Source organism: Nymphalis io, chromosome 4 (genome assembly GCF_905147045.1).
Source record: "Nymphalis io chromosome 4, ilAglIoxx1.1, whole genome shotgun sequence".
Taxonomy (NCBI): domain Eukaryota; kingdom Metazoa; phylum Arthropoda; class Insecta; order Lepidoptera; family Nymphalidae; genus Nymphalis; species Nymphalis io.
The window spans coordinates 9,402,534-9,415,628 of NC_065891.1; the positions used below are offsets into that span (position 1 = coordinate 9,402,534).

Consider the following 13,095-nt stretch of genomic DNA (forward strand, 5'->3'; position numbering starts at 1 on the left):
GGGTGACGGTGACCATTTACCATCATTACCCATTGGTGGCCCATTTGCTTGTACGTCTATCGACATTATAAAAAAAATGTTAACAAATAACAATTTTAGTTAGTGAAAAGCCGGGTGATAGGGAGGTACCTAATTCTGATCGTGTGCAAAATATTATTATTGATACGTTTTTTTAATATATTAAAGAACGTAGACTATTAAATATACCTGGCCGTAACGAGTAAATATACGTGGTATCGTAGCCCCAAAAACACTGGCTCTGCAAAGGTACAAACCACACCTTCCGTTATTTTGTTTAACCATGGAGCTACATATACTATTTGCTTCTATATTTTGCTCTTATTTATTATATATATATTTATGTATTTCAGTTTTTTGTTTCGGAGAAATATTTCGTTATTACACGCGAAATACGAATATATTCGCACTTATTTCTTTGCTCCTTTTATTTTTACGCGTCGATGGCGTTGTCGATGGGTATCAAGCGGATTGCTATTTGTAATACGATAAGATCTTTTCATTCAACTTATTGGTGTGGAAAAAATATTATATGGAATCAATTGAACTTGTGAAATAAAATATACTAGCATCATGTGTGTCTTTTCAATTAAAATATTTTTGTATGTCAGCATATTTATGAAAATTTAGCAATTTAACTTTACCTTTCAAGGCATTTGAAAGAACATCGATAGCCAAGACTAAGGTATAAGTCTGGTCATAAGGGACCTTATAGCTAAATGAAATTAAAGTGGTTTTGTGATATCTGTTATCTGGTGATGTTTGAAAAACTGTCAGTTCAAATAATACAAATATTTTTTATAGTATGCACAATTTATCGATATTGATCAATTGTTAAGTATATACAAATATTACATTTTATCACCGTTGACGAGTCTAATCTACGGGCGGACGCGTTGCGCCTTGTAAATAACTTCCGCACCTGCCGGTTGCGCGCCGCAGCATTGCATCACCTTCCACCAATATGCATTCAGATACTTTACGAGTATATAGTTCGAGTTCCATTCTATATAAGCAAGGTGGAAGTACATCAAAGTGCTTACAAAATTAAAAGTAGTAACTAATTAAATGTAGGTACCTAAAAGGTTTTCTTTCAATCGACCATTAAGTAAACGATTTAGATGTATGTATGTGATGATGATTATGTGTTCCTGAATTTAGTATTAATAATATAGTCTAATCTGTTGAAAATTTTTTGGGCGGGTTTCTATAAGTTAAAAGTAAGGGAGTTACAAAGTTATAAGTGTCCATTGTGGAGGCGTGGCGCACGCGCGACGACACTCCGCGCGCCGCAGCCGCCGCGACCGCTCACGCCTTGCCGCGATCGCACACTGCGATAACTTGCATTGCGTCTCGCGCAACGCAACTCTTTACTTTATCGGTTATGAGACTTGCTTAAAAAGTTTTAAAGTTGTAATGTGCTGTTCAGAGAACGTAGTATTGCAAAACATGTGGTGTCGGTGATCACGCGATGTGGCGACAGTCGCGTGCCTCGACCGCGCGATGAGCGTGAGTCGCCAACCCCTCGCGCGCTCAGCTCGCCTGCACGCGCGTCAGATACTTCTGCTTATGTTTGTTCTCCCGCTCCTTTTTTCTTTAGTAAAAGCACAGTAAGTATTATTATTACACAATATTTTTTTACAAATTTCATTTAAAATAAATATTGTGATGTCATTTGTTTGTCGAAAATATTTCAGCTTAAAAAAATGATTTGATATTTGATAAGTTTTCCATTTGTTGCGTGCCACGGTTATTAAATAGATTAATATATTTAAGCTACTTGTATTTTTAAAATGTAAATTATTAAAATAAATGTAGGCAGAAAAGACTAATTTATTGTATATTTTTTTAAGATTCCTACATGTTTCCGTCGGCCGAAGGCAGTGGTAGAAAGAGTTTTGAAAGTGCGTTTATTTAAAAATAATTAAAAGATTTAAAGGATAAACATAAAATGCTGTATATGTTAAATTGTTTTAACGGGCAAGACTTTTTATAAATATTAATAATATATAATTCATAACAATGAGTATGAAGATAATACATAGTGGTTAGTCTTATTAAGCCAGCCATGTTGAACTAAACACAAATCTATCTCGTTGTTGTAATAGGTTTTCCGACCGTCACCGACGTTAGGTTAATTTCATATTGGATTTAGGGAATCCTCTCGCTAAATGGCAATTCTATCTAAGCCAGAGGGAATCTCATTTAAATATATCTTCTAAGTATTTAGGTGCATATATATACAGATGTCATTTGAAAGGGATTTATTCGTCTAAGTGCTGATTTTTAAATAGCCATTTAACTGGTTTCTGACGAATTTAGTTTGACATTTTGACTATTTTTAATAGAATAAATTTTTTAATGACAATTTTCATCTTAAATAAAATAAAAAGTCGAGATGGCCCAGTGGTTACAAAACCTACATCTTAACCAAAGATTGTAGGTTCAAACTCGGCAAGCTCTAATTAATTTTCAAATGCTTTATTTTTGTGGAAACAAGAAGATTAGGAGTTTATTCCACCGCGCTGCTCCAATTCCGATTGGATACATGTTACAGATTATCATCTTTATGAGATGAATTATAACCACAAATTAAGCACATTAGATTTTAGTGGCTTTTACCGAGCTTGAACCTTGGGCTTCACGTGTTCAAATTGTTTATTATTCAGGAACAATTAAAAAATAAAAATAAATTGGGTGCGGTTTGTCTATTCAAAATCAAATTAGCACTCTTTAAATGATTACTTAATTTTATTTTAGTAAGATGGGCTTATCTAATGGTAAATATTCACATTCGCCTATATCATTGCAAGAAATTTAAGCCGCTCCAAACACCGTCTATGTGCCGTCAAGCATATGATCTAAGATATTATATCCCTTGATCCTGTTACACTACATATTATTGTTCAATCAGCCTTCAAACCAGAACACAGCAATATAGAGAAAGTACTAGTAGGATAACTGATGAGTAGATGGATAAACACCCAGAGAACGCTCTGTCACCAGGTAATTTAGTACATTTTATGCTGTTCATTATAAAAAAGTGTATAAGTCAAAATTTCATAAATAAAATATATTTACATATATTTTTATTTTAAAAGTACCAGCTCCCAAATTCGGAAAACCTAGGTCTACTATTATTAAATTACATACATATATTAATATTTTGCAAGTATGGATGAGCTGGGCCGGCTTGTATAACAGAAAGTATTCTGTTGTAAAAACCGGGGAAAATCAAAATATTTCATTATAAAATTTGAAAAAATTGGATTTGGATTTTTTATATACAAAAAAAACGCTTAAAAAATGATATAAGTCGAATGTCAAAGACAAAAACTTCAACTATTTGAAGAACAGAGCCCACAATTTTTAGGTCAAGTTATAGATTTATAGTTATAGATTTATAGATTGCCTGTTGTTTTAGAACTTGTAAAGGAGATTTACTGAATTGCTCAGCTTTCAAACTCAATATGTTACCTAGAGAATTAGAGGTTATCTAGAGCAAAAATATTTTTTCAAATCGCATTGACACTCATTTCTGAACTTAGTTCAAACATATGAACTCTCTAGCTTTGTATGAATATCTTATTTTAATCATTCTTGTCTATTATTATTTATACACATATTATCCCTATTTACTGTCTGTTTCTTATTCGTATTAAATAATAGTGAAAACTTTATTGGTTTATGTGTTATTTTTTTCTGAATTATTGTAGTTTGTTTCTCGAAAAAATAAATATATAAAATAAACACTTACAAATAATTTTCCTTTTTTTGCTGTTTTAAATTGAAAAATAGAATTATAACTTAAAGCTTATTAATTAGATATTTTTTCGGCGCAGCTTTGAGATATTCCTATGCAAACCGGTTTTATATTTTTGATGCATAAGCAAATTGGGAATAATTTTTACTAAGACCTAAATCATTAAGTACCTAATTATTAGTTACCTAAGAATCTATATTATTATATAAAACTAATTTGTTTGTTAGTTTGAGTTGTATGTATCGCGGGTAAGCGGACGGGCAAATAGGCCACCTGACATTAAGTGGTTACCACCGCCCAATAGACATTAGCAATGTAAGAAATAATAATAATAAAAATGTCTTTCAGACCGATTTCTGCCATGGCGGCCAATCTCAAGAGAGATTAGCCAACTACGCAGGAGATATTACGGTGCACAAGTGTGTGTGCAAACACAGTTGCATTCTCTATTTCCTCACTCTCATAATCCGAAGGGACGGCAATCCGACACGACCGGAAAGAGTTCAGACGCGGGACCAACGGCTTTACGTGCTCTCCGAAGCACGGTGGTGTACACACTTCCAAGTTCCAGATTTCGGGCTGCTAATGAGAATTTTCTGACTATAATTTTTATCTGGGAATTGAACCCAGATCCTCCGGGTCTGGCGGCTTTACATCAAGCCACTAGACCAACGAGGCAGTCAAATGCATGTATGTAAGAATTATTAACTATACCTAACATAACCAATGCGACACCAACCTTGAGAATGAAGATATTATGTCCCTTGTCCTGTAATTACACCGGCTCATTTACCCTTCAAACCGAAACGCAACATTAGAGATAGAATATCTGATGAGTGGATGGTGCTCCCTACCCAGACGGGCACGGAGTATATATTATGCTTAATAAAAGTAAAAATGTTGAAGTTGGATGTGATATTTTTCCGTAGACCAGAGCGCACTGTAGCGGTTGATCGTTTAGAAAACGTCACTCACACTGTTACTCGGATTCTTGACGGCTACGACATACGTCTACGCCCAAACTTTGGCGGTAAGTAAATTATACAATTACTTGTAGAACTGAAAATAAGACCAACTGCTTTAACAAATGATTATTACAGTTTATTTATTATTCATGGATTATGCATATTCGTCTTCAGTAGGTAAATACTAGAGAAGAAAATTTTCATTGATAAAAAACAATCGTTGTAAGTATTTCATTCACACTTAAATAGTTATAAATAAATATCTACAAAATAGTGCTACTATCTCCTATTATTTTTAAAATTTAATAAGTTTTGTAGTAGTTTTCACATAGCTCCTAACTTTTACTGTGACAACTGAACGAGCGTTTTATCTCACTAAGAAAAACACTAGCTAAATAATTCTATATTATATCTTGGCTATACGTAAACATATGTAAGACTCCGACATTAATAATGTAGAGACAGTAAATAGCACCGACTTCTATATCACTATGAAGTAATAACTAATACTTACACGTAGTAAGTAATTAATGCTACGAAAATTTGCCATGTAGATAGTGTTTCTAAATATGTTTTCAACCTAAAATATGTTCCATCTTACACGTAACCTTTAGGATGCACATTATTTATTGCATTTCCCGAGACATGTAGATTCAATATATTGAATTCAGTAAACACGCTGCGATTCGTCAGCAGTCCATTTAACTTGCATCGAGGACCTGCTTCCTTGCACAAATGTTATTACTCCACAGGCGACCCGCTTTACGTCGGCATGGATTTAACCATTGCTAGTTTCGACGCAATATCCGAAGTTAATATGGTGAGTGAAAATGATTTTTTTTAAAGCATTTCGGTCCATTTGTTTTTATATATTGTTGTATTTCGCATTAAATTACAGGTACTTAATCATACTTATAGTATAAAGAGTTATTTTTTGTTTACTAATTTGTTTTTCCTGATTCACACAAAGTATTAATCCGATTTATTATGATAGTTTTAGGGCGAATATATTATAGTTTTTATTTTTTACCAACTTTAAACTATATACGAAACTTTAAACTATATTTATACTTAACTATATTTATACTTTAAACTATATATTATTCTAAAACTTTAAACTATATACGATAATATCAAATAACTTTTTCCAAAGAACCTTTATTTTCTATATTTTTTAATTATAAAAACTATAAATCAGTTTATAGTTCAGGTGTTATTATCTGTATAAATATGTAATTACAAAAGAAAAATAGTATATGTAATATAACAGTTGTCTAGTTTCCATAGTACAAGCTCTGTACAAGCTTAATTTGTGATCAGATGGCCGTGTGTGAAAAATGTCCCCGGATATTATTATTATTATATTAAGAAATTTAATTTTTGTCACAATCGTTGAGATATTAATTTAAATTCTTAATTTTTTTATTATTTAATTATTTTAATTATGTATATACTATGGTAAAAAAATATGTTATGGGGTTAAATCTTAATTTTAATTATGCGAGTATGCTATATAAGTTTTCATGGAATGAGTATTCCGAATAGATACGTAGTACTACTTTAAATTCGAACTCACGGATAGGATCTAAATTTTTTGCAGCATCATTTATAATTGTATGTGTTCATATTATTAATAAAAATAAATTAAATAGTGAAGGAAGCCATTATCTTGAGTTTCGGAAGTTAGTTGAACGTGACACGTCAATAAGTCACCGCCGAGATTGCTTTACAGACAAAACAGGGGTGTACTCGATCGCTCGTTGTAATTCATTAAGCTTTTAATAGCGAAAAGAGAGCAAGGCCGTGATCACTTGACACATATCTGTCGTCGGTGACCGAGGAGCAAAGTTGAGTCAGCAAATCGATGGAATCTTCAACCACTTTTTATTGTTAAGATAATCCATGCTTACCGTAAACAAATCAAGATGAAAACTCTCTTACAATCTTTAATAAACCTTATTTAAATATACTTTTAGGATTACACAATAACCCTTTATTTAAATCAATATTGGAAGGATGAAAGGCTGGCTTTCGGTTTACAAGACGAGGTCCTAACATTATCTGGCGACTTTGCTGATAAAATTTGGGTGCCGGACACGTTCTTTGCAAATGACAAGAATAGGTACGTTTATTAACAATAAATAAGATGTGATCCACTTTTAAAGGGATTTACCCTTTAAAAGTGGATCAAATTGGATATGCATACTCTTTTATGAAAATATGTGTTAAGTTATAAGTAAATATTTGTATAATGTGTCAATTCTAGTTTTCTCCACGATGTCACTGAACGAAACAAGCTGGTGCGTCTCGGCGGTGATGGGAGCGTGACCTACGGCATGCGTTTCACGGCCACGCTCGCCTGCATGATGGACTTGCACTACTACCCCCTTGACAGCCAGAACTGCACCGTCGAGATTGAAAGCTGTGTGACTCTATATTCTCAATCCAGCTCACCATTGCTCGCTTGCTTTGTCTGTTAAGCTTAAAGTTTTGTTAGAGCAAGCGTTAATTATTGTGGTTGAGCCGTAACTTTTTTTTTATTTATGCTTATTTTATACTCCATTAAATAATATGGAATGTTAAATATGTTTTGACACATCGTTTCATAATTTCATCCAAGAGCTAAATAGCTTCTTGTGCGAAATAAATAAGATAGTAAGTATAATTGACGTTTATAATGGTATACTAACGTACAACTTATCATGTAGATGGCTACACAGTGTCGGACGTGGTTATGTACTGGAAGGAAACTCCGGTACGTGGAGTTGAAGATGCAGAACTCCCTCAGTTTACTATTCTCGGACATGAAACTAACGACAGAAAGGTGTGACGGCCAATTTTAATATTTAGAATATAATATTATCCTTGTATTTTCGATGAGTGTCCTTTATAACGATATTTATATACACACTAATAAAATATACTACGTTAATATACATTAAAGACTAGCTCTGTAAGCCTAATAGAAATTCCTTAACTTGGGCTATAAATCACGACTCAGAAAGCGCACCTATTAAAGTATGCTACCGTTTCAGGAGAAGTTAGCTACTGGCATCTATCAACGGTTATCTCTCAGTTTCAAGCTACGCAGGAACATTGGATATTTTGTGTTTCAAACCTACTTGCCGAGTATTCTGATTGTAATGCTATCCTGGGTTTCCTTTTGGATCAATCACGAGGCTACTTCGGCTAGAGTTGCTTTAGGTGAAAAAAATACATATATTTACAATATATTATATATTACAAATTAGTTTTTAATGATTACATCAAACATGTTTTTAATTATTTTTGTGCTAGGATATATTAAGCAAGTCTTATATATTTTTTTTCTTATAGGAATTACCACGGTTCTTACGATGACTACCATAAGCACAGGCGTTAGGAGCAGTTTGCCTCGCATATCCTACGTGAAAGCGATTGACATTTACCTTGTCATGTGCTTCGTGTTTGTGTTTGCCGCGCTCCTGGAATATGCCGCAGTAAACTACACCTACTGGGGCGCGCGGGCAAAAAAGAGAGCCAAGTTAAAGAATCGTGATCAAATTTCCACTAGCACTAGTATGGATAAGGAATTAAAATCCGGTGGTACGTTTTGTTTAAACTTTGATTTAATACTCATCCATATATTAATATTGCCATTTTTTTTAGTAAAATATTTTGCTAAAATATTTTTACCCATTCCCTGTTTATCTTTTTTGTTTTTGTAAGTATATATTATTCTATTGTAATAAACAAAACAATCCTATATAATGTAGTTACATTTCAAACATTTTAAGCTATGTTTCTTTCAAAGAAGGTTCCCACTCTCCTGAAGAAATCATAGCTCTTAGAGAGTACACGACTACCACTGGACGAGTCTCCCCGCTGCCAAGCCTGCGGTCACGACCATTACCACCAACTACCGGCGCACCACCATCGCTCCGGCTCCAGAGAGATTACACGAACCTACGCTACAGGACACGACCTCATTCGAAGAATTCGAGAAGTAAGTACGAATACATATTTTATTTTCATTCATATGGTTACTTAGTAGTAAGGCCTTGTTCAAGCCGGTCTGGTTTGGGACCACCCACTCATTACATATTCTACCGCCAAACAACAATACTAGATATTGTTGTTTTCCGGTTTGAGGGTGAGTGAGCTAGTAGTGTGTAGTGTATGTACATACAGGCACAAGAGATATACCATCTTGAAATTGCACAATTTTATAGATACAATTGTCGGCAACGTCCACAGGCGACCACTTATCATTAGGTGGCTCACATGCCAACTTACCTTATTATTTGAAATTAAATAAAAGCCGTTTAAATTTGTCAAGTGCAAGATTATACATAGATATATAGATCTGTTTTGTCAAGTAGAATGCTTGGAGCTTATTTTAACACGATGCTCTTCTGCAGGTTATTACATCTACTTATGTTACGTCTAACATAAGTAGATGTAATAACCTGCATCGTCGTCACGCGTGCAGGTTTTCAAGGTGTCTAAGTTCATAAATAAGAAGCTGTTTTAATAAATATTTACACTTAAATATAACGTAGTCACAGACTATATCCAGTGTTAATACCCACATGTAAACGTTTTCGGCCCTCTCGGCACTACATAATATAAAAAATATATTTTATACTTTATTTTTTTTTATGAAACAATGTGTTATTTAAGATTTATTACGTTTATGATTATTACGTATCGCAAACAATTTTATGGTTATGGTGTTTCCGATTATTTGATACCCTGTGGTTCTTATTGATTAATTAATAAATATATATTTTTTCAGACATTTTATTGTATTATTTTCTGTTGGTCAAACATTTACAGACATATACCTCTATATACCTGTCGGAAAAAAGTTTTTTCGTATCGATATTGGATGTAAAATTTATTATTTTTATTGTTTCAGATAGCACCAACAAACCTAAGATGATACACGCTCTGAAACGTGGCGCTACCGTCATAAAAGCTTCGATGCCCAAAATACGTGACGTTAACGTCATTGACACGTATTCACGCGTCATTTTCCCAATATGCTTTCTTATATTTAACGGTGTCTATTGGGTTTTCTATATATTTGATTAGAGACAAAGTAAAAATAATTTTAAGATTGCGTTCAAATTAGTACACGATGCAAGTAAAATCAGAAGTTTTATTTTACTTAAACGTACATACGTCGCTGAAGCGTCCAATTCGAATTCGACCTTGAAATTGTATTCTCAGCGTACCCAAAGAAGTTTCGCTTCGAAAAAATATTCAACTACCATTTAAAACTGTCTATACATTATACTTAAGTTTCGAATACATTCGTATATGTCTAAGTTAGAACGTTTTTCCTTGATGTAGACGTACCTTGTACTGTGTTAATTCTTGTTGCTTAAACACTGAAACCGATGTTGATTCGGTTGAACACAATTCCTGAAATAAACTGTCAATCTGACAATATTTAAATTATCGCTATCTCGTTCTTATATGTGGAGGTAAAACGTAAGTGAGGCTGTAAAATTAGTGTAGGCTACACAATTTTTTTATCAGCAAGTATGATATTAATGAATGTAACTAAGTGTGGGTTAACTTTATAATGCCAAACTATGTACCGTTTATGATGAATATTTAATTAAATTTATTTTGCTTGTTATAAAGTTATTTGTTTATTTAATAAATGTATAATATACGAAAACTGCCACTTATAATGTATTAATAAAATATTATAAACCTCATTTTGAATATAAACGTTAAGTATATCAATTATAAAAAGAAAATAAGTTTGACTCAACGTAGATTACTTCGCCTGTCTATTTTTAAGGAAACAGCATACTAAAATATGATTATCAATATCAAAATTTGATTTTCATTCAAGAAGTATATACTTAAATTAAAAAAAAAAAACATAATAATGTTACTAATAAAAGTAAATATTCCAATTAGTTATCCTCTTCTTCCGATTACAATAGTTGTTCATTTAAATTAAATAACGTAACTATATTATGCAAATTAATTAATGTAGAATATTACCTCTAAATGTAAATATTGTAAGCTGATTAAGGAATTCTATATAAGAATAGTAAAGTAGATTATAGTTGAAGTTTCTTTTAGTGAATATAAAGTAATAAAATTTATTTATTAAATTTATTGAAAAATAAAATATCAGACACATTTTGTTTTATTATTAATATGGTCAAATCCACTCTTAGACACGATTACGTGTGAACAAAATATTTGTTTCAGCAATGAGGCCGCCTTTTGTGCTGCACGTATTTTTGTTGTTGTCTTTTGACTTATTTTTAGGTTATGTAACGTGGTGCACAATAAAGAGTTAAATAAATTAATTAAAAGGGCAAAAGTAAAAATTTTAAGACTAAGTGTAAGTTAAAAGATTAGCCCCAAAAAAAAACTTTTTTTATCCTTTTTTATTTTAAGCGTGGCGCTTCTTACTCCTCTAATATATTATATTACATTTTCATATTTTATTTTTCCCGTAAATAGGCCAAGGCAACTTCTATAGCAAATTTCATTACGATCATTTAAGTGACTGACATTATGAGGTAACAATCAAACAAACAGAGTTTTCGCAAATAATGTCTGAGTTCATAATATAATCGATTAGGATAATATATCCCCGAAGTGAGTACTCAACATATTTAGCCATGTTAACAAACAAATAAAGCAAGAATAAACCAGTCCATACCGACCAAAGAGGTGGAATAATCCCTTTTTTCCGAAAAGTGAGATAGACTTTTACGTAACAGATGATTTTTTATGATTAGAATATTTATTCCGACACAATTGATAATGGAATATATTTTAATGAGCTCGGTGTCGAATTATTTTATTATTATTGTTATTCGGGAAATTCATCTCCTTTTGCAAACACAATAATGCTTGTACAAAGGAAGGCGTTAAATTTCAATACTTAATATGAACATTACTCCTTTGCCACGTGTAAGCAACAATTGTCAGCTTACCGAGTCCAATTTCAACTTTTACTTTAGACTTGGTAGCCGGGCTTCGCCAGCTGTCAATCCATTCCAATTTTGTGCTTTAACACGCCCGTGGGACAATATTAGTCTCTATATATCTCATCTCATTACGCCCTTCAATTAAAAACTCTTTTGATTTACTATGAGTGATTCACGTGATCTTTAGGACATATAAATTCTATAATCGATTTAAAAGGATGACGTATTATGCTATTGTGCTGACATTGTTTAGGTTTGCAACGCCTTAAAAGTATGTACATTTTGCTTACATATATTCAATATTATCATATGTTAACTTTGTTTTTATGTAAGAGGGGACAAGCGGTCAGAAAACTCGCGTGATGGAAAGTGATGACCTCTGCCCATGGACACTTGTAGCATCGGATTGCATACGAGTCGTTGTCGGCCTTTTAATCATAATTATTATAAAATGACAAGTATACACACATGAAAATAGTATCACCAAAAATTGTTTGTACACATTTCACAGATGAGTAATGAAGTGAGTTCTTAGAGAATACCACTGCTAATTTCTGAACTTGTTTCGAATTATTGCAATTATAATGATTTTCAGATAAAATACCACATTGATTGTAATCTGAAGAGAATTCTGCACTTCTTTTCTTAATATACTATGAAAATATTATTTTTATAATTATTGCCAATTCTTTTTTACGTTCAGTTGTCTTAATATTATGTTAGAAATCTAACTAGATTCTATTATAGTGCCATCTGTTGAGTTTTTAGTCACCTCAACTGCAAAATTTTCAGCAAAATGTCTAGCTACAGAATTGCGTTGGATTACTAAGCACATTTTGTTTTTAGTTTATCGTAAAGATGGAAGGTTTGTCATCTTATAAGATATATTTAATATAACAGATGGTAAAAGAAGTTCTAGAGAAATACGATAGATGTCGTTGTTTAAGCATTTCGAACTAAATATTGTTAATATTATTAGTAGAAATGTTTTTTAGCTCTTTTCATCACATTTAAATAACAATTGAAATTCAGACAAATAAGAATGACCTTAGACATCCGGAGTATACTGATGCATGTTTTTGATGCACTGTACCTATAATACAGTACAGTAAATACAGTAACAGCCTGTGATGGTCCCACTGCTGGGCTAAGGCCTCCTCCTTTTTTGAGGAGAAGGTATAATATAATACATATTTAGCATTTTTTTTCTTAAGAGTACGTACATATAATGTAGAGTTTTTCATCGTCATTTTTCATTATTATTTTCGTATTTTTACTTATATTATTTATTATTATTTATAGAATACAGTTTCAAAAATAAAACTATATATTTTTTTAATACTTACATAATTGTATTAGTTATTTATTAATTAATAAGACAATTAAGTGGGTAAGCGTA

The 13,095-nt window shown here is 32.2% G+C and overlaps 1 protein-coding gene across 3 annotated transcripts; it reads left to right on the forward strand.

The window, feature by feature from the left end:
* Positions 1 to 1,331: 1,331 nt before the first annotated feature.
* On the forward strand, positions 1,332 to 10,416 carry LOC126781843 (gamma-aminobutyric acid receptor subunit beta-like). Of its 3 annotated transcripts, none has more exons than XM_050506945.1 (10): positions 1,332 to 1,628; positions 4,711 to 4,811; positions 5,499 to 5,566; positions 6,723 to 6,868; positions 7,013 to 7,170; positions 7,455 to 7,570; positions 7,782 to 7,950; positions 8,083 to 8,331; positions 8,540 to 8,731; positions 9,647 to 10,416. In XM_050506945.1, the coding sequence occupies exons 1-10, from the start codon at positions 1,522 to 1,524 to the stop codon at positions 9,820 to 9,822; spliced, it is 1,482 nt and encodes a 493-aa protein (XP_050362902.1). In that variant the 5' UTR covers positions 1,332 to 1,521; the 3' UTR covers positions 9,823 to 10,416. The 3 variants fall into 3 exon arrangements, with proteins under 3 accessions (XP_050362902.1, XP_050362904.1, XP_050362905.1); XM_050506947.1 differs by having other exon boundaries at positions 8,543 to 8,731; XM_050506948.1 differs by having other exon boundaries at positions 7,013 to 7,167.
* The last annotated feature ends 2,679 nt before the right edge of the window (positions 10,417 to 13,095 follow it).